General features: G+C 47.5%; 2 protein-coding genes across 4 annotated transcripts in view; one reads left to right on the top strand and one right to left on the bottom strand.

Annotated features, from left to right (window-relative positions):
* NOC2L (NOC2 like nucleolar associated transcriptional repressor) overlaps positions 1-21,909 on the bottom strand; it is a 120,551-nt gene that overhangs the window by 81,327 nt on the left and 17,315 nt on the right. Inside the window, exon 4 of one of the 2 annotated variants that reach the window (XM_083453871.1) lies at positions 13,162-13,276. The gene's annotated coding sequence lies outside the window, so the exon portion shown is untranslated. Of the gene's footprint in view, positions 1-13,161; positions 13,292-21,909 lie in introns of those variants that run through there. The other variant, XM_083453868.1, reaches the window with a different exon arrangement.
* The window catches only part of KLHL17 (kelch like family member 17), a 36,871-nt gene that overhangs the window by 8,841 nt on the left and 6,121 nt on the right, over positions 1-21,909 (top strand). For both annotated transcript variants that reach the window (XM_083454013.1, XM_083454014.1), the window contains exons 2-11: positions 5,950-6,209; positions 7,527-7,648; positions 10,570-10,791; positions 12,271-12,387; positions 13,912-14,125; positions 15,549-15,693; positions 17,849-18,016; positions 18,929-19,017; positions 20,037-20,110; positions 21,480-21,661. In XM_083454013.1, the coding sequence (XP_083310139.1) occupies positions 5,999-6,209; positions 7,527-7,648; positions 10,570-10,791; positions 12,271-12,387; positions 13,912-14,125; positions 15,549-15,693; positions 17,849-18,016; positions 18,929-19,017; positions 20,037-20,110; positions 21,480-21,661 (1,544 nt within the window). In that variant the 5' untranslated portion in view covers positions 5,950-5,998. The remainder of the gene's footprint in view (positions 1-5,949; positions 6,210-7,526; positions 7,649-10,569; positions 10,792-12,270; positions 12,388-13,911; positions 14,126-15,548; positions 15,694-17,848; positions 18,017-18,928; positions 19,018-20,036; positions 20,111-21,479; positions 21,662-21,909) is intronic.

Consider the following 21,909-nt stretch of genomic DNA (forward strand, 5'->3'; position numbering starts at 1 on the left):
TCTCTTTTCCACTAGCTCCCTTGCAAAATGGTTGTTTTGTTTGTTTTTAAGTAGCCTAAGAGTAGCTATGTTTACTGACCAAAGAGTTCAGAAGTAATTTCTAGGTTGTTCCCCACTTCCCAGGCTATAAAGTAGATGAGGGTTAAAAACCAAAAAACAAGAAAAGGTGTACTAAGTGTGAAGTGTTGGGTGTGGTTTTTTTTTTTAAAAGAGAGAGTTCTGTATCTCTGCATGAGTTGCCATTCTGGATACTATATTCCTGCTTGAAAATGTTACTCATACAAAGGTGCTGTGGGCAGCCTCGTCTGAGAGCAGGTCAGTCCATAGCATTTCTGCTTTGGCAGTGATCGAATAGTGCCTAGACAGAGCCAAAGGATGCCCCGAGAAGGAGGGTTGGAAAGAGGTTCAGAACAGTGACTCTCCAGAGGCACCCAGCGTTGGAAACACAGGCTTTATATGCAAGACTAATTTAATGTTAACATACTAACACAGCCATTGAGTAATCACAATATTTAGTCGTGCTGGGTACAGTGGGCAGGATTTTCAGGTCAAAAGGTCTGCTTTGCAGCAGATCTTAGCCTGTGCACCTGTTGGTTATAGAAATAGTCCCTTAGAAGGACCTGTTAATAGAGGATGAACAGCTTCTAGCCTAACTCTGTCCAATATATGCCACTTTAGAAGCTTGCTAGCCAAGTTCAGATGGCTTTAAAAGGGGATTAGATAAAATAATTTAGTGCTGTGTATGTACAGATCTGCTCTTTGTTGTTATATCAACAAAGTTTAGATCCCCCTCCTAGCAATAAAAGATTCATATATGCTAGAACATTAATTCAAAGTGAATTCTCCTGGAAGATAAGTTTTTGCATTGGTGGCTATGAAGTTGTTATCAACCTTTTAAAAAGCCAAAAGGCTTTAATTTAAGAAGGGATGGGGGAAGGGATTGAGGACTTTAAAGCGTTCATATGTTACCCTTAAGCCAAATAGTTCCCAGGGCACTTCACCATAAAAAAAAAAAAATCAATACAAAATTGCATGTAAACGGACATGAAACAACTAGCTGTTAATGACAGCAAATTAATATGGTTTAAAAGTCATTCCCAAGTTGCTCCTAGGCAACACACTATGTCCCACTTCCTTAACTATTATTAGTTGAAAAAATGTTTGCTTAGGACAATAACTGTTTTGCATCTTACATTCTTGAATAGAAGAGTTCCTTGTTCAGAGTTGCCATGGGCAGGCTTGCTTGAAAGCATGCCACTCCATAGCATCTCTGCTTTGGCAGTGAATGAATGATCCAAGGCAGAACCCAATGGTGCCCAGAGGAGACAGATTCAAAAAAAGTGTGCTCAGAACAGTGACTCTCTCAGAGCCACAACGGTTACTTTCTTGGGGTATAGGTTCATTAGGGCTCTCAGAATCCTTTAATTGTTGCTTTGATTTATTTCTCACGGAAAGCCAGGCACTTCTCTTGTAGCAAACAACTGTGCTCAGGCATAGGCACAGGAAATGTGGACGATGGGTAAGGGTGAGGAATCCTTTTCACTCTTTGGGCCTCTAGGAAGAGGAGGAATAAATGTCTGAAAAGATGCTACCTCCAACAGAGCTTGGATTTTCATGAACAGAACTGGGATCTCAAAGCAAAATCTGTTCCTAGTGAGGCTATAGGCTTCACACAGAGGGTAAAGAACAGGAACTGAGTTGGACCCGTCTAGTTCAATATTGTCAACACTGATTGGTAGCTGCTCTTCAGGGTTTCAGGCAGGGAGTCTTCTTTCCTAGCCCTACCAGGAGATGCCAAGGATTGAACCGGGGACCTTCTGCATGCAAAACTGCTGTACCATTGATCCATGGCCCTTCCCTTAAGACACAGGAACATAGGAAGCTGCCTTATACTGAATCATACCATTGGCCCATCAGCCTTAGTATTGTCTGCACTGACTGGCAGCTGCTCTCCAGGGTTTCAGGCAGGGCATTTTTCCCAGCCAGTGCTCCCAGAGATACCATTGGGGATTGAACCTGAGATCTTCTGCATGCAAAGCAGATGCTCTGCTTCCGAGCTATGACCTTTTCTCTTGATTTGTGCCCAGAGACAAGTTGGTTATGTTCTGCATTCTCAGGATTGCTGAACACATTGTCTTAAAAGATCCTGCGTATATGTGACTGTGCAGTGTGGCAGCCTTCCCTTCAACTTGAAGAACTGTGGTCCTATCAGCCAGCCCTTGGGTCTGCGACTGCTGCTGTTGAATGCCAGATTGGCTGTGAATCCATGACTTGATTGTAGATGGGAAGGCCGATCTGGCCTGCATCACTGAGACCTGGGTGGGTGAACAGGGAGGAGTTGGTCTCACCCAGTTGTGCCCACCTGGCTACTCAGTACAGCATCAGGGCAGACTTGAGGACCAGGGAGGGGGTTGCTGTGGTCTATAGAGATTCTTTCTGTGTGTCTCTATCCAGGCTTTCTGTCCAGCTGAATAGGGATCTTGAGTGTGTGTTCCTGGTGTTGGGTATTCGGGACAGATTAGAGATTCTCCTGGTTTACTGGCCACCTCGCTGTCCTTCAGTCTCCCTGACTGAGCTGACAGAGTTGATCTTGGAGGCAGTGCCGAAGACTCCTAGACTGATGGTTCTGGGGGCTTCAACATCCATGCTGGCTCTGGGGTGGCTCAGGACTTCATGGCTGTCATGATAACCATTGCATCCTCACTATACCATCTGGCAGAGCTTTTCCGGGTCTTCAGCACACTGGCCCAAAAGTGGTGGCAGAACGCTAGGCATTTTGAGGATAAAATTCCTAGCATCCATCAGGACCTTAGCTCTACTGTTACAGCAATTGACTCTCAAGAGATACACAGAGCACTGTCTAATCCTGTTTTGTTGGATGAATTTCATTTGATCCAGTTCGAGGATGTGGGCACCCTTACCCTTCTTGGCTGATAAAATCCAGCAGGAAGGAGACAGCTGTCAGGGCTAGGGAGGTGGTCAGTACCTCTTTACAAGGGAGGGTACTGTAGTTCCTGCCTGTTTCAAGGAGGCAGTGACCACTTCTTAAGAAACCATCCCTAGATTCTGAGAACTTTGGGAATTACCAGCCAGTTGCCAACCTCCCTTTCTTGGACAAGGTTCTTGAGCGGGTGGCTGCTAACCAGATCCAGGTGTTCTTGGAGGAGACTGATTTTCTCCTTGGTCTGTTGGTGGCTTTTGATGCCATCAACCACTGTATCCTCCTGGAGAGGCTATCTGAGTTGGGGGTTGGGTGGCAGTGGTGGGTGTTATTATAATATACAAATAGACCATGCAAATGCTAGGGTGTTTCAGGACCCAGGATAGCTCCTGCACATGAAAGAGGTTGTCCCTATGAAAGTCTAAGCCCAGTTGAGAGTCCTTTCACTGTTATGCACACCCTTATGATTTGACCAGTTCCTGGGCCCTCAACCAAAGCTTTGCTACAACGCTATTGAATGGTTGAAACTACTGTAATTGTCCCATCCAGCTTGTACAGTAGGACCTTTGGGAGAGTGCACTGCTTAGGATGGTTGCTCCTTGCCCCCAAGTCTTACACTACCCCCTGCATGGCTGAAAGGTGGGAACTACTCTGAGGGGTCTGCAGGAAGGCCAGCACATGGGGGCTGTGAAACCTCCTAGCCAGATGACTGCGAGTCAGTGATGTTGCCATAGTGGAATCTTTTGGAAAGGCTAGGATGGGGATGGGGAACCTTTTCCAGTCTAGGGGCCATATTCCCTTCTGAGGGACTTTCCAGGAGTTGGTGGGTGGAGCCAGAGGCAAAAGTGGGTGCAGCAACAAATGTGGGTTTTACCTTCATATAGGAGGCTACTTTCTTCACCCACACCTCTTTGTCCTCCATCCAGACAAAAGACAGGAACAGGGTTCAATAACACATTCTAGCTGGGCAAAAACAAAGAGGGTGCAAAGTCAGGCTGGTGAGGGATGTGGCCTGGGGACAATTTTAAGGGCCAGTTAGAGAGGTCTGGAGGACTGCATTTGGCCCCCAGGCCTAAGGTTCCCCACCCAGGGGGCTAGGCTGAAACATTGAGGGAGCAGAAAAATACATTTTATCCCCCACCCTGAAAAAGTCTCACCTGCTGAAATCAGGCTGCTGGAGGGGAGCACATGGCCCACCTTCCACCCGTCATAATTATACCTTGTGCTTCCGCCACTGCACACTTTGCAAATGTTAATTCACCCGCCCGCTGCGCATCATGCATTTGGCAGCTCCTTAGCTTCACGAGACCTCTCTCTTCCCATTTGCCTTTAGCTTGCACGATCAGCTGTATGTGGGCGGCTCTCAGGAGTCACATCCGTTCAGTCGCCGCTCGACGTCTCCCCTCGTTCCAAACGAGGACGGGAGTTCCCTCTCCTCCATCACAGGAAGCGCTCTGTATGCTTTGGTGCTCCTCCCCCTCCCTTCTCTTCCGAGGCTGCAGGAAGCTTGGCATCTCACTGCGTCTGCACCCATCTGTCCATCTGGCTTGTAGGGTGTACATGTGTGCGCTGCTTCGTGGTCTGATTCTCTTTGTCCCCATCGCCGTCTTCGTCATCGCTGCCGCCGCCTCTCTCTCCTTGGCATATGCGTCTCCCAGTTTTGGCAAGAATGAATTAAAACTGCTTCCTCTTCCTAGCTGAGGACCAGTTATTTTTAGGCACGCTCACACATACTCATAAGCCCTCGCAGCCGGCAGTGTGGAGGTGTTTGTGATGAATATCAAGGCCCGGATAAACATGCGTGTGACTTACTGCCGGTGGGCGGATCTGATGTGAGGCTGCTGAGTGGTTTTTAATTATTCCTTTTCATGATTATTACCGGCGAGGCGCCTGTGGTTATCACAATGCATGGTGCTCAGAGGCAGCGGCAGGGAGGCTTGTGCTTTGGAAGGAGCCTTGGGCAAAACTGTATGCCTTCCCCCCACACCATGCAGGATTTGAATGGATAAAGTCCAGTTCCACCCAGCATCCAAGGTAGAATATAAGAGCAGCTCTGCTGGATCAGGCCAGTGGCCTATCTAGTCCAGTATGCTGTTCTCACAGTGGACGGCCAACTGCCCTTTCTGGAAAGTGAACAAGCAGGACCTGAGCATAACAGCAACTATTCCCACTTGTGGTTCTCAGCAAACCAGCATTCAGAAGCCTACGGCCTCTGACAATGGAGGTAGAACATAGCCATACTGGCTAGTAGGCACTGATAGCCTTCTCTTCCATGAATTTGCCTGATCTAAATCATCTCAGCATAATGCAATGACGAATAACATAAGGAGTTCCCTGCTGGATTAGGCCAGGGGAGCATCATAGTCCCGCATCTGGTTTTCATAGTGAATGGAGGTAAAAGAGGATTGGACGAACTCATGGAAGGTATCAGTGGCTGGTAGCCACGAGAGCTGTGTTCTGCCTTCATTGCCAGAGGCAGTATGTACTCAGGTCCTGCTTTCCTTTGGGGCTTCTGGTTGGCCACAGGGAGAACAGGATGCTGGACTAGCTGGGCCTTTGGCCCAATCAAGCAGAGGTCTTCTTATGTTCTTGTTCATCATGCTCCCCTTGGATTGCTTTAGAAGGGGATTTGACACATTGATAGAGGGCAAGGCTGGCAACGGCTGTTCCCTCCGTTGTTGGAGGTAGCATGTCTCTGAACGCCAGTTGCTGGGAATTGCAAGCAGTGAGAGTTGCTGTTGGGCTCAGGGCCTTCTTTGGGGCTTCCCAGAGGCATCTGATTGGTCACTGTCCAAACAGGATGCTGGTGCCTTAATCCAGCTGCCAGGCTCGTCTTACCTTCTTATTTTCCACTTTTGCATTCATATAGGGTGCTTCCGGTTGGGTAGCTGAAATGTTGCAAGGAGGTCGTCGGCAGCAGGGTGTTGTTGTTTAAACCAAGGAGCAGAGTTTAGGACCCAAAACTGTGATTAATCTGCTTCTTGTCCTTCCCTAAAATGTTTCTCCAGAGAGGCTGAGAGGGCGCTGCCACGAGCCAGGAACGACCCGCCTGCAGCCATGGAAAGTGGAATGCAGCTCCTAAACCGGGATGGGCACAGCATCTCCCACAACTCGAAACGGCACTACCATGACGCCTTCGTCTGCATGAACCGCATGCGGCAGCGATCCTTGCTCTGCGACATTGTGCTGCATGTGGCCACCAAGGAGATCAAGGCCCACAAAGTCGTGCTGGCTTCCTGCAGCCCTTACTTCCACGCCATGTTCACAAGCAAGTATCTCTACCCAAATCCTCTTCTTCTTGCTCCTTGCCTCAGGTGCCTTGAAAGTCTGCACCCAGATGGTTCATATTCTGCTCCAGTTGAGGCAAAAATTCTGCAACCTGTAGAAATTCTGCAAGTCGAGTAGACTTTTGATTGGTGCCATTCCTCTTGCTGCACATAATTCATTAACCCTGAAATTCTTTCTGCTTTGAGACTTTCCCTTTCAGGTGAGCTGCAAAGCAGAGTTTCTCAAAGGGTGCATTAGATAACTTGCAAATGAACTTTAATAGGTGCATAATTTAATCTGGTATTACTACTCATGGGGAAGGGGAAAGGGGTTATGTGGGGCACTGATGCCCCATATTTAATTTTTTTTATATTTATATCCTGCCCTTCTTTGTAAAGGAGCCAAGGGTGGCAAACATTTAATAATAATAATAATAAGAAGAAGAAGAAGAAGAAGAAGAAGAAGATGATGATATCCATTAATCATGACATATGTATAGCAGACATTTTGGGTTCTAATGTCTGCTATACATATGTCATGTATAAATAAATCCTACTCAGAGCAGATCTAGTGAAATTAACAGGTCTAAGTTAGTCAAGTCCACCCAGTATAAACCAGCATGGGTCTCTAAGTGAGGGGGGGGAGCTATTGGTAGTGTTGTCTCTGGCTTTTTTAAAGAATCAACCCCTCTTCCCAGAGAACTCTGGGAAATGTAGCTGTGAGGGGAACGGGAGTGAGTCTCCTAACAACTCTCAGCACTCTTAAAAGACTACAGCTCCCAGAAGTCTTAGACGAAGCCACAACAGTTTAACATTACAGTGGTACCTCCAGTTGCGGACAGGATCTGTCCGGAGCTCCGGTTGGATCCCACGGTTTCTGCAACCAGAGGGACCGCTTCTGCGCATGCACACACGGTGGTAGAGCGCTTCTGTGCATGCGCATGTGGCAAAAACCTGGAAATATACTTCCGGGTTTGCCGCTTACATATCCCGAAGTTTACGTAAGTAGAGGGATACGTAAGCGGAGGTACGACTGTATATGATACTGCTTTAAATGTATAGTGCAGATGGGGCCAAGTCTGAAGCAAGGGCTTCCCTCAGACCTCTAGGACTTGTGATTGTTGCTACCCAGAGATGAATTTGGGACTTTCTGCAAAGCATCTGTTCTGCCACTGATCTGCAGCTCTTCCTCCTCCAAAGGGCTGGATGGGCCTTGGCTTTTGCTGGGCACAGTGACCACAATAAAGCACCTAGGGGTTTCTGCTTAAGATACCCATGGCGTCCTCACGGAGTTCCCTTGTGTTCTCTTGCCACCGCAGATGAGATGAGTGAAAGCCGACAGACCCACATAACACTCCATGATATTGACCCGCAGGCGCTGGAGCAGCTGGTTCAATATGCCTACACTGCTGAGATTGTGGTGGGAGAAGGGAACGTACAGGTAAGATGGACCAGAAGGACCAGCATCTTTTCTATGGTTTCTTTGGGAACTGTCCTCACTGCTGCCTCACCTGCACCCTCTGCTGTTAAGCGGCAACAACACTGCTTGGCATTCCAGTCTGATGCCCACAGACAAAAGTGGCAGGACCACGGACAGCTCCAAGGGAGCAGCTTGCTCAACAAAGGCTTGGAGCAGGCTGAGGCCTTTGGGGTCTCCAGACTTCCTTCTCCTGGCTCTGCCCACCTTGAGGGAACTTCAGAACCTTTGGCCTGAAAACAAGCACGGATCCTCCATTCCATAGCTTCCCTTCTGGTGGGCTCTCAGCCTAGCCAGACTAGAGATATGTGGTTCTTCAAGCAAAGGCATCAATGAGGGTACAGCCTTGGTGGTCTGGACGTTGTTGCCCAGCCACCTGAGGTGTAATGGTCTGCATACCTTCATGCAGTCAGATCTGAGCCCTGACCCAAACTAGCTCCCCACTTGGTGCCTCTGCAGCCTCCGACTCTTCGTCCAGATCAGCGTTGGGTGCAAGGGCCATGAAAGCTGCTGCTGCGCTGCTCCACCAGGCGAACCATTCCTTTATGTTTCCTTCTGTTTCCAGCGTTCAGGGGTGGAGGTTGACATTTTTGTAGTCAAAATCGCACATACGCACAGAGGTCGGTATCAGTAGGCTTGGAGAAATCTCCCTGCAGAGAACCCTCAATTCTTGCAGTTGTACAAAAATAAACTTGAGCGGGGGCGAGAATCCTAACAGAAGATCCCCTCGACCCCACATCACCCCACCTCACCCCAAAAAAGCCCCACCCCAATGAGGACTGAGCCAGGGGACAGTTGGAGAGATGAGGGAGAGAAGGAATGGAATGGAGCATCTTGGATATGGGCAAGGAGCACTCCACATGGCCATATGAGGTTCCTGGGTCCGTCCTGTTTAATGTCTATTTATGTATCAAAACCAAATTGCAGCGGCACCTCCAGGCCCCTGAACCACAGATGCTGCCTGCCTGTAATCTTATCACATTGCCCTCCCTGCAATTCCCAATGATGTCACATGATGGCTGGCCGAGGCTTTGTTTGCTGCTGGTCTTGCAGTGCTTCCAACAAGGCTGGCTCAGCTGGCCTGGAGCAACCTCTTCTCTCTTCCCATCTGTGGATCTCTCTTGGGTTTTTGTAGGTTCCTACCAGAAGGTGATGGCTGAAAGACTGCTCAGCGCAAAACCAGGATAATTGAGGGAAGCCTTGGTCCAAAGTAGAAGCTTTCCTGCTATGTTTACGCTGACTGCACAGCTTTCCATTTTAAAAAATGGAAAGAAAAATGACGACACACAACTTGTTAAAATGCAAGAAGCAGAAGTGTTCTTAGTGCTATGGGGCTGGGGCACTCTTCTCTCCTGCAGTTTCCATGACCTGATATTCAGGAGCATTGCTTCCTCTGGCTGTGGAGGCAGTGCATAGCCACCAGGGATAGAAGCCATTGATAGCCTTGCCTCCATGAATTTGTCCAATCCTCTTTGAAAGACATCCAAGTTGGTGGCCGTCACTGCTTCCAGTGGAAATGAGTTCTAGCAAGATCGGACCCTGCCCATCAGCTGGTGTCACCTAAAGATGTTAGCTGATTGGCAGGTGGGTGTGGTTTGGGGAGGAAATGACTTCACAGGCCAATTTAGACCCCCTGGTGGGCCAATATAATTTCCTTGTGTTTTTCCCCCCTTTGGAAGATTTCTTAAATAAGTTTTCCAAAATTTCACGCATACATTTCAATACATAATAAAAACTTTTTTTTTTTACTTCCTACTCTTTTCCATGTTTTTTTTCTGTTTCTCTCCCTCTGCTACAACCTGTCTTCTATCTCTTAAAAACCTTAACAAAACTACTATAATCTTTAATCCATTCTGTTGCTCATACAGTGGTACCTCGGGTTAAATACTTAATTCGTTCTGGAGGTCCGTACTTAACCTGAAACTGTTCTTAACCTGAAGCACCACTTTAGCTAATGGAGCCTCCTGCTGCCACCGCGCCAGCAGAGCACAATTTCTGTTCTCAACCTGAAGCAAAGTTCTTAACCTGAAGCACTATTTCTGGGTTAGCGGAGTATGTAAACTGAAGCGCATGTAACCTACTCGCGTGTTCACCATACAATAATATTTCTCTAAATAATCCGAAAAGGGTTTCCATTCTTCCACAAAACCTTCATCGTTAGGTTCTCTTGTTTTAGCTGTTAAATTTGCCAATTCTGCATAATCCATCACCTCACTTATCCATTCTTCTTTAGTGGGTATTTCTGCTTCTTTCCATTTTTGTGCATGGAGAATCCCAGGTGCAGTTGTTTCCTTGTTACATATATTGTATGTGTCACTTTGTAAACAGTTTAGGAACTGTCTTTAAGTACATAGCGGTATATAATGGAGACAGTGATGGTCACCAACTTGGATGGCTTTAAAAGATTAGACGCATTGATGGAGAAGGCTAACGATGTCTACCAGCCACAACGGCTATGATCTGTCTCCATAGTCAGCGGCAGCAATGCTTCTTAATAGCAATTGTTGGAAACATCAGGAGGGGAGACTGCTCTTGCGCTTGAATACTGCTCACTGGTTTCCCACATGCATCTGGCCAGCCACTGTGAGAACAGGCTGCTAGACCAGGTGGGCTATCAGCCTGACCCACAGGGCTCTTCTTAAATATATTAAATGAAAATGGCCTGCAGCCTAAAGGCTCCCCACCCCATGCGTCCTGATTCAAGAACTGTAACATGTTTGGAAAGTCCTTCTCTGTAGGTCTCAGCTTTTAAGATTGATTGTTTCTTGCTTGTCTGGAGGATGGAAGAGGATGTTCCGTGGTGGTATTAGGACCAGGAGTCTCAGAACCAGCGAGGGTTGTGGGGAGTGAGATACCTGCCTGTGACAGGCTTTTTTGCCTTGCAGACGCTGCTTCCTGCCGCCAGCCTCCTCCAGCTGAACGGGGTGCGGGATGCTTGCTGCAAGTTCCTGTTGAGCCAGCTGGACCCCTCCAACTGCCTGGGCATCCGGGGCTTCGCAGACACGCACTCCTGCAGCGACCTGTTGAAGTCGGCCCACAAATATGTCCTGCAGCACTTTGTGGATGTCTCCAAGACAGAAGAGTTCATGCTTCTGCCTCTTAAGCAGGTAAGAGATTGCACGGCCCTTTTTTCGCCTTGTGTGTCAGGTTTCGCAAATGGTACTAAGCAGCACCAGGGTTCGCTCACCTGCTTGAGATTGAGGCTGCAATCTACCTTTGCAAATGAAATCCACAAAACGTTTTAGTAGCACAAACTAAAGATATAATGCAGGCTTCCTCAACCTCGACCCTCCAGAGGTTTTGGCCTACAACTCCCATGATCCCTAGCTAGCAAGGCCAGTGGTCAGGGATGATGGGAATTGTTGTCTGAAAACATCTGGAGGGCTGAGGCTGAGGAAGCCTGGCATAACGAGTGATCAATTCCCCCATCCCCCATGTTTGGTTTTGCACACAGACACTCAGTCCCATCAGTTTATGCAAATGTCTGGATTCAGTGGGAAACCAACCCCGTGAATGCTGTCCAAATGTCCTGGTAAATTAATATGGCTAGAGTGAGTCTGGCTCAGGATAGCACAGCCTCCTGTGTATTCCTAAAGAGTTAAAAAATTGAGGGAGGTACCTCTCTCCTAGCAACTTCAGTGCCTCCAATCGCTTTTCCAAACCACAGGTCAAGCTTTGCAGCTGGTATAGGAAGAGTGCATGTAAATACGTGCTGACCTAATGTGCTTCTTATGCAGTAAGAAAACACCAGTGTGCCTTCTCATTAAAACTCCTCCTGCGTTTCCATGAAGCCATTCCTGCCTTTGCTGGTGGCATCATGCCAGCTTCTCCTTGGACACTGTTGCCTATGCTTGGCAGGCACCACTGTGATGCCCTTTGTAGATGGGAAGTATTGGGAAGGGCTGTGTTTTTTGTTTTTGGTGGGGGGGGGGGAGGCGTGCTTTGCATGCAGAAGGTCCCAGGTTTAATACTCCCCAATCTGAAGTTCTGGAAAGCCACTGCCGGTCAGTGTAGACACTACTGAGCTAGATGGACCAATGGTCTGAGTATAAGGCAACTTCCTATGTCCCTATGGTTTATGTAGCTTAGCGGTAGAGCATCTGCTTTGCATGCAGAACCTCGATCCTTGGCACCTCCAGTTAAAAAGGCTCTCAAGTAGCAGTAAAGACCTCTAGCTGAATCCTTGGGCAGCTGCTACCAGCAAAAGGGACCATTAGTAAGTTTAGATGAGAGATCAGTAACCTGCTAGGTGGTTTTCAAATATAAAACAAAGCACTTACCTATAAAGACCCATCATTAGCACACACAATAAAAGAACCCCATCCAAACACAAAAATTTGAACGTTCATGATTAGAATAACCAACAAGCAATCCCATTATAGCAGCAACATAGTTAAAGCAGGCTGCTGAGGTCCCAGTGAGCCTCTTCTAATGTTCTCATGTTGTTCTTATCTCGATCTCTTGATCTGGATCCTGCATAGAAATGCTGGCGGTTCTTGGAATCATCTTTGTTCGATTCCATTTTTGCTGTGCAGTGTCTGAAATAATCCAAATTTTCTATTCTTTTTGCCCCCCTCCATCTACAGGTGCTAGATCTCATCTCCAGTGACAGCCTCAATGTGCCCTCAGAGGAGGAAGTCTATCGAGCTGTCTTGAGCTGGGTGAAGCATGATGTGGACAGCCGAAGGCAGCATATCCCTAGAGTACGTGGCTGTGCGGGTTTCGGTGCTGTTTGGGATGAATGTGGGAGGGAGGCTGCATGCTATTTTCAGCTGACACCCCCCCCCCCCAAATGGTGGTTGCTGGGTCTCCAGGCTCTCCTCCATACCTTCCTTGACCTCAGGCTGTGCTTCTGTGCAAGGTCAGGGACAAGTCACTGCTTCCCTCCGCAAAGTTTGGAGAGGGGTGGTGTGGCTCATCCCTGCAGCTGCACCAGAGTGCCTCAGTAGCCCAGCAGCAAAGCCACCACTTCCAGGCTTTCTTTGCTAACTCCTAGCTGGAGCAGGTGCCAAGGATTCTCCCACAGTTGCACTGTTGGGTGGCGCTGTGGGTTAAACCATAGAGCCTAGGGCTTGCTAATCAGAAGGTTGGCGGTTCGAATCCCCGCAACGGGGTGAGCTCCCGTTGCTCGGTCCCTGCTCCTGCCAACCTAGCAGTTTGAAAGCACGTCAAAGTGCAAGTAGATAAATAGGTACCGCTCTGGCGGGAAGGTAAACGGCATTTCCGTGCGCTGCTCTGGTTCGCCAGAAGCAGCTCAGTCATGCTGGCCACAAGACCCAGAAGCTGTACCCAGTTACAAGACCCAGTTAGCTCCCTCGGCCAAAAAAGCGCAATGAGCGCCGCAACCCCAGAGTCGGTCACGACTGGACCTAATAGTCAGGGGTCCCTTTACCTTTACCTTACAATGACAAAAGTGATTATTCCTCCTAGCTGTCCAGCTCCAGGCTGGAGAAGAAAGCTCTTCTTATTTTACTCACCAAAGGAAACACTCGTTGCGACAAACAGAATTCTTGACCCCTCTGTATGACATAATCGCACAACTGATTTCAGAAACAGGACAGCCTTCTTTTTCGCCTACCGATGGATGCCATTCTAGAGACAGAGACAGAGAGAAAGAATGAATGGGTCATCTGATTTTATTCCACTTTAATTAAGAATGGGAAGGAATTTGATTCAGTTCACATTTAAAAGCAAATCTATCTAATTTGCACTTTCTGAAACAATGCAGACAGCAAAGCACAATCGTCCTCCGAAATGTGCAAATCTCTGAATTTCTCAGTGCAGTTCCCCTCACAGAGCAACAGTTCTTAACAGTCAATCCCACTTTCTTGGGGACTCTGGAAATTGTAGCTAATAGGGGTTGCCTAACAACTCTCAGCATTCTTAACAAACTACAGTTCCCAGGATGCTTTGCAGGGAGCCATGGCCATTTCAACTGGGGTAGTGGTTAGAGAGTTGGACTAGGACCTGGGACAGCAGAGTTCAAATGGAGGGAAAAGGTGGATAATAAATACAATAATTAAATTGATACTGCTTTAAATGCACAGTGCAAATGGAGCCTTAGCTGGGTGCAACCCTTAGTGCACACAAGTTTGGGTAAATGCCCAAGGAACAGGTTGTCCAAAACTGACCTTGTTCTTGCATGATTCCAGTTCTAGACTCTTCCTTTTATTTAGTTCATGTCCCCGCTCACACCCTTCCCAAACCTTCTCCTTTCTTCTTCCCAGCTCATGAAGTGTGTCCGGCTTCCCCTCCTAAGCCGTGACTTCTTGATGAGCAACGTGGACACAGAGCTGCTTGTGCGGCACCAGTCAGAATGCAAGGACCTTCTCATCGAAGCCCTCAAGTACCATCTCATGCCTGAGCAGAGAGGCGTCCTTAGTAACAGCCGAACGCGCCCCCGCCGTTGCGAGGGGGCCAGCACTGTGCTCTTTGCCGTGGGTAAGGAGGCTTGGCCAAGACCAAGGAACTGGGTGTTGGGGGTTTTGGGGAGAGGGGGAACTTCTGGAGGTTGGACAAAGGAAGGACTAGATGAGGGGAATGATGGAGCAGGTGGCACAACTTCCTGGCCTGTTGGGGAGGCATTGCCACTTTAGCACTGTGGGTGCTGTTCAGATTGTCCCTGTCTAGTCATAACTGTCAAGCAAAATCACATAAATAAAGCAAACTGGAACACAGAGAGAAAAATCCTGATAACACTTTTTCTGAGCCAACTAGACAAAATTAGTGTATAATTTGAGAAGAAAGAACAGAGAGGTTTTTGTCTTTTCTTAGTTCAGGCCTTGTACAGAGCAGGGTTAGATATTCAACCAAACACAGGGAAAACTGTCTCACAACTGCACAGCCAGTCACAGCACATGCTACCTCATGCAAGCACTTGCTAAAGATCATGCTGCTCTGCCAGGCTGCTAAGCAAAACCTCCACCTATTCCCCCTTCCTTGGCTAGTTGACTAACAGAATTTACCCCTAAGGTTGTACACTGAATGATCTCTGCTGTTGCATTTTCCCACGATAACTGGTTGGCGGGCTATACAATCTATCATCTAGATCAGGCACGTCCAACTCACAAGAGGCTGCGAGGGGGGGAAGCCAAAGTTGTTGAGCTTTAGTTCTAACTATACTTTAGTTTCCTAACTCATCAGAACAGAGGAGCGATGGAGGAGGGAGGCGGGGACTTTCACTGCATTGCTTTTCACTACTGCCGATCAAGAGGGATCCTGTGATCAACCAAGATCAGCTGGGGATTGACCTGTCGATCACGGTTGACCGGTTGGACATCCCTGATCTAGATGATGGGAGTTAAGAGTCCCAACAACATATGAAGGGTGACAGATTCCTCATTCTCTCTGTAGAACCAGAGCCTACCTGTTGGATGCTATTACTTGCTTCCATTGAGATCCTCCCCCCTAGCCCGCTGGGGCTTGTTCAGCACCCCCTGGCCGCCTCCTACCCATCCCTCCATGTTTCCTCACAACTTTATTGGGACTTTGCATCATGTCTGGATGATAGTACATTGTACAGTCTCTGGGAAGCCAAATCCAGTCCTCCAGATTCTCTGTGTGGCTCTCTCCCCAGGCTGTACCCCTAATTTGGCCTGCTTTGCACCCCAAGCATTTTTGCAGCCCACCTAAGCGGCAGCTTATCAGGTGCCAGGAGTCAAAGGCTAAGAGCCAGACATTTGCAAACCACTGACTTGCAGGGGGCAGCCTTCAGGCTCACCTCCTATGGACTGCCTATAGCCCAGTCCTGACAGGAGGTTGCCTCAGAAACAGCTGTGTGAACTGAGCCCTGAGATGAGCCCCTTGGCCTTATCCCCTGGCCTTCCAGCTTGTCACTTTCTCCCCGCTTTCTGTTTTCATGCAGGTGGCGGCAGCCTCTTTGCCATCCATGGTGACTGTGAGGCCTACGACACCAGGACAGACCGCTGGCACATGGTGGCTTCGATGTCCACTCGCCGGGCCAGGGTGGGCGTTGCTGCCATTGGGAACAAGCTGTATGCTGTGGGCGGGTAAGGAGGAATTCTCGGCCACTCTCACCCCCCACCCCCACCCCCATGGCTGTCATCACATAATTTCAAGGGAGCAATAGATGTCAGGGAGGGAGAATTTTGTATTTATGGAACCCGGCCTGGTGATTACCGGTTAGTGGTAACACGGAAGCAGACCTTTTCATTGGTAGCTCCAGTGTTATGGAACACATTCCCTGTTGCATCTGCCAGCTTTTGAAGACACACCTGTTTACACAGGCATTCCTCCTATCTCTTCACCAGAGTGTCCTGTTTTAATTGCTGTGTTGGTTTAATTGTTTCTTTTGATTGCTGGTGTTTGTTTTTTAAAATATATTTTTTATTGAAAATTTTCAACATTGAATACAATAAGAATCAAACTAACATACAGAACAATACAGTGGTACCTCGGGTTACAGACGCTTCAGGTTACAGACTCCGCTAACCCAGAAATAGTACCTCAGGTTAAGAACTTTGCTTCAGGATGAGAACAGAAATCGCGCAGCGGCAGCAGGAGGCCCCATTAGCTAAAGTGGTACTTCAGGTTAAGAACAGTTTCAACGGACCTCCAGAAGTAATTAAGTTATTAACCCGAGGTACCACTGTAATATTTTAGAAACCAGAAAGGAAAAAAGAAAAGAAATACAGTGGTAACTTGGTTTAAGAACAGCTTAGTTTATGAACAACTTGGATTAAGAACGCTGCAAACCCAGAAGTAGGTGTTTTGGTTTGTGAACTTTGCCTTGGAAGCAGAACATGTTTCGCTTCCTATTGAGTGTGTTCCATTTGTAAATTGAGTCCCCCACTAGTATGGGAAAGCACACCTTGGTTTAAGAATGCTTTGGTTTAAGAACAGACTTCCGGAACAGATTAAGTTCGTAAACCAAGGTACCACTGTACTTATAAGGCCAATGACCGTATTTATATCATAAATATCCTATCATTTATCCACAGGCAGAGAGGTAAGCCCTTGTTTTGATTGTGAATGTTTAGGTTTTTAATGTTTTAATGGGATTCTTTTACTGTGCATTTTAGTTGTGGATGTTGATATGTTTGTGTAGCTGTCTTTTTTATAACTTGTAAACTCCTTAGACACGGAATGCGGGTGGCCCTGTGGGTTAACGGGGTGAGCTCCCGTTGCTCGGTCCCAGCTCCTGCCAACCTAGCAGTTCGAAAGCACGTCAGAGTGCAAGTAGATAAATAGGTACCGTTGCGGCGGGAAGGTAAACGGTGTTTCCGTGCGCTGCTCTGGTTTGTCAGAAGTGGCTTAGTCATGCTGGCCACATGACCCGGAAGCTGTACGCCAGCTCCCTCGGCCAATAAAGTGAGATGAGCGCTGCAACCCCAGAGTCGGTCACGACTGGACCTAATGGTCAGGGGTCCCTTTACCTTTACCTTTAAACTCCTTAGCAGCCTATTTTGGTATGAAGTGATAAATATGTCTTATTCTTATTAGCTTTTGGTTGTCTGCAATGTTAGATCTAATCAGAGTAGACCCATTGAAGTTAAGGGACATGACTAACTTAGATTTATTCATTTCAGTGGGTCTACTCTGAGTAGCACTTAGTTGGATGCAACCCATGTATCCTGATTTAGGAGCTAACGGCAAAAGACAGAGATGATTGGGAGGGGTGTCATTATTCAGACTGCATTTTCCTAACGTCTCCATTTTAAAAGATCTCATGTCTGAGAACCTGGACAGCTGCTGCCAGTTACAGGTAGATAGCTGTGTTGGTCTGCCGTAGTCGAAACAAAATAAAAAAATTCCTTCCAGTAGCATCTTAGAGACCATCTAAGTTAGTTATTGGTATGAGCTTTCATGTGCATGCACACTTCTTCAGATACCTCTTCCGCTGCTGCCAGAGCATAAGAACATAGAACTAGCCAGCTGCTGTTATTTATTTTCCGCCCTTTACCCTAATGTCCTATGGCATGTCACAACAATTTAAAACAACAACATTAAAAACAGTTTAAAACCAGAAGAACAGGGTAGGTCCTAAATATATACATCTCAATAGTATATTTTTTATGCTGGAAAATGTTTGTAGTATTTTTTATAATTTTATCAAATGATATTTTACAGAGAATTATTTTAAAATTCTAAAACTATAAATATGTTAATATATTCAATAGTAACGCTGGCTCTGTTTCACTGCAGCTACGATGGGACCTCTGACTTGGCCACAGTGGAGTCTTACGATCCCGTCACCAACTCGTGGCAGACGGAGGTTTCCATGGGGACCAGGCGGAGCTGTTTAGGGGTGGCAGCACTGCATGGACTCCTCTATGCTGCTGGAGGGTATGATGGAGCCTCGTGCCTCAACAGGTAAGAGGGCTTATGGGCTTATTTGCCATTCACCTTGCCCCCCACATTCCCAGAGTGGTTTAACAATCAATCACTCTTCTTAGGGAACTCTGGGAGTTGTAGCTTTGTTGGGGGGAATAGGGGGTCTCCTGACAACTCTCAACACCCTTAAACAAACTACAGCACCCATAATTCTTTTGGGGGGAAGCCATGGCTGTTTAAAGTGGTATCACAGCACTTTAAATATATGGTGTGAATGTGGCCCTGGTGTGCTGCAAACCCGTTGAAATTCACGAACAGGGCTAATTTAGGTCTGCTAATTTCAGGGGTTCCACTCTTGAGTAAAACCTAGCTGGATACAACTGAATACAATTGAAATTACAAGTTTCTTATAGCTAGGGAAAATGCCATCTGACCATATTTTTTAAATAAGAGAATATATGCAGGCAACTCCAACTTATGCACCTTTAACTTCTGCGCATTCAGATAAGAAGATAACAAAAGATTTAAAAGTGGGGGGGGGGGGCCCTCTGGCAATCCCACCCACCATTGCACCCACTGTATTTTGGCTTTACGAGCTATCCCCATATAACCTCTGTGTAAGTTGAGAGTTGCCTGTGGGTGAATGGTTGGGTTGCATCCAATACTAGCCCTACTCAGAGCCAACCAGTTGAAGTTAATGGACTTGACCAATAAGTCCATTAATTTCCACAGATCTACTTTCATTATGATTTGTATACATATCATCTTAAATGATTTGTATACATATCATCTTAAACATTCCAATAATTAATGGGTAAAGATCCAGTTCTCCAAAAACTTGTCTACTGCTATTCCGTCCCTCTTTCGGTTTTTTTGTTTTACAATGCATCTGTTTGGTCACCATAACTATTGACCATATTCTACTTATTCCTCTCTCTTGACCTGCCTCAGTGCTGAAAGATATGACCCCCTAACAGGCACCTGGACATCCATCGCAGCCATGAGCACCAGAAGGAGATATGTCCGCGTGGCAACTCTTGGTAAGTCTGGCTTAAAAATTAGAGAGAAAGAGGGAGAGAGAGAGAGAGAGAGAGAGAGAGAACACTTGCTGTTTTAAGAACATACCAGAATAACAGGCTTGGCACTTTCCCAAAGCAATTGTGTGAAATGGTTTTATCTAGTTTGCTGGCCCAGTTTTGTCCTTGGCTCCGCCTTCCAATGGGATGTGGCCCCTGAAAGGCTGCCCAGAAGGGATTGTGGCCCTCGGGTTGAAACCAACCCCTGCTTTGAAGCACTAAGCACCACAGTAAGTTCCATAGCTGCCTGACGGAGAACCTCAGCTGTGGAATGGCTCCTTTTGGGCTTTCTGTACAGATTTTTTTTGCGTGTGCCATGCGTTCTTCCTTCCGCTCCAGTTTGCTGACCTCCAAGCCCCAGGGACTTCTTAGTCATTCCCCTTCCACTCATGCGTGCCGCCTGCTGTCGTCATGGCACCGCATGCCTGGCCTGCCACTTGCTCTGCACCTGTCCAAAAAGCAAACTTAATCCTAACAGCAGGCGGCCTTGTTTAGGCTGCTGCCTCACTCTCACGAAACAGTTCAGAAGCTGCCTTGTGAATGTTTAATGTCCCCTTGCACCAGATGAAGCCTCTGCAAACAGGCCGGAAGGAACGTCTCTCTGTGTGTGTGTGTGTGTGTGTGTGTGTGTGTTTGTGTGTGTGTGTGTGTGTGTGTGTGTGTGTGTTTTCACGCTCCATGAGGTAATCTCTCCCCAGAGGAGCCTGCCTTGACTGCTCAGTCCTTGTGGCCTGGTGTTTTTCTGTACACTCATCTTTTTATTGGGCCTAGCACTCGTTCCAAGGCTTGGAACTGTTGTTTACCCCTCACAGAGCTACCACTCCCAGCACCCTTGTCAAACTACAGTTCCCAGGTTTCTTTTGGGAAAGGCACGTGCTTCAAATGTATGGATTGAATGTGAGTTTTGGGGTGGGATTCTTGCTTTGCTGCATATTTATGCATGGGTTGTATGTGCGCGTGTTTTTCATCTTCTTCTTCTGCAGATGGCAACCTCTATGCTGTTGGGGGATATGATAGTTCATCACACCTGGCAACTGTGGAAAAATATGAGCCACAGGTAAACAGGAAGGGGCAAAGCACTGAGGGTTATTGGGAGAAGAATGGGAAGTTTTGGATATACTGCAGCTGGGGTGGTGATGGAGCCACTGAGAGTGGGCCGGAAGGAAAATGGGGGGTGGGGTGGGCATGCTGCAAAGATGAATTGCGATGAGAACTTATGAGCAGCAGGTGACAGAAAGCCCCGCAGGACTTCTGCCTTCCAGTGTGTGCCTTTACTACTACTAATAATAATACTAAATTTTATTTATACCCCGCCCTCCCCAGCCAAGGCCAGGCTCAGGGCAGATAACAAGCAATAATAAAAACAAGTTGAATGAATACAACTTAAAAAACAAGATTAAAATACAACATTAAAACGTTAAAATGCAGCCTCATCACAGGAGAAGAAAGGCAAAAGAAAGAGGGGGAGGGAATCAAATTGACTCCAAGCCAAAGGCCAGGCGGAACAACTCTGTCTTACAGGCCCTGTGGAAAGAAATCAGATCCGGCAGGGCCCTGGTCTCATGAGACAGAGCGTTCCACCAGGCCGGAGCCAGTGTTGGAAAAGCCCTGGTTCTGGTTGAGGCTAATCTAGCTTCCTTAGGGCCCGGGACATCTAGGGTGTTGCTATTTATGGACCTTAAGGTCCTCCGTGGGGCATACTACACCCAAAAGGAGAAAATAACCTTTCCATATACCGTATTTGTGCGAGTCCATCACCATGCTGGCGATTGAGCATGCTCCAGGTTGTGGGAAAGATTGGAGACAACGGGTGGTGGGGTGAGTGAGCGGGGCTGCAGGTGAGTGAGCTGGGCTTGTGGTGGAAGGAGGCCTGCAAGCAGGGGGGGCAGGTGGCGTGAGAGAAAGAGGGGCAACGGCCGAGGAAGCAGGGCTTGCAGCAGTGAGCTGAAGAGGGCAAGTGAGCCCTGGCCATAATAGCCAAATGACTTGGGTTTGCAGCAGCAGATCAGGTCAAGTGAGAGGGGCAGCACATGGAGTGGGGGTAGGGGGTTTGGCGAGCAAAGCAAGCAGGGGAGTCAGCCCCTCATGTGGCTCATAAGAGCATAAGAAGAAGAGTGTCCTGGGCCCATGTAGTCTTGCATCCTGTTATCCCAGTGGCCAGCCAAATGCCTCTGGGATATCCGAAAGCAGGACCTGAGCCCGGCAGCATTTCCCCAATAGTGGCTCCTAGCAGTTGGTATTCAGATGCACCCTGCCTCTGATAGTGGAGATAGAACATAGCCATTGTTGCTCCAGGAATCTATGTAGTGTGGCTGAGCTATACTTTTAAGTTTTATATGATTGCTCTTTTTAATCTATGAATATGTATGTATGTATGTATGTATGTATGTATGTATGTATATGTTTCCTTTGCTGTTTCCTGCCAGATCAATACATGGACTCCGATTGCCAACATGCTGAGCCGCCGTAGCAGTGCTGGCGTGGCTGTTTTGGAAGGGATGCTGTACGTGGCAGGAGGCAATGACGGGACAAGTTGCCTTAACTCGGTAGAGCGCTACAATCCAAAAACGAACACTTGGGAAAGTGTGGCACCCATGAACATCCGGAGGTAGGGAGCAGCATATCCCAAAGAGAGGCTGAGAGGCTGCGGATGAGCTGCAGTGTCACAAGCTGCCCCTCAGGGCAGGGATTCCCAAACTGAATGAAGGTTCATGCGCTTCATTCAGGTGGTATGCGACATGCCTGTAAAAAATGCAATTAAAAACCACCTTGAGCAGCGTACTGCAGTCACTACGGCAGGCAGGAAAAGGCAGTAAGTGCTCTGTCAAGACTCTCAACAATGTTCAAGTGAACGTA

Source organism: Podarcis tiliguerta (genome assembly GCF_965153285.1).
Source record: "Podarcis tiliguerta genome assembly, chromosome: 8".
NCBI classification, from domain to species: domain Eukaryota; kingdom Metazoa; phylum Chordata; class Lepidosauria; order Squamata; family Lacertidae; genus Podarcis; species Podarcis tiliguerta.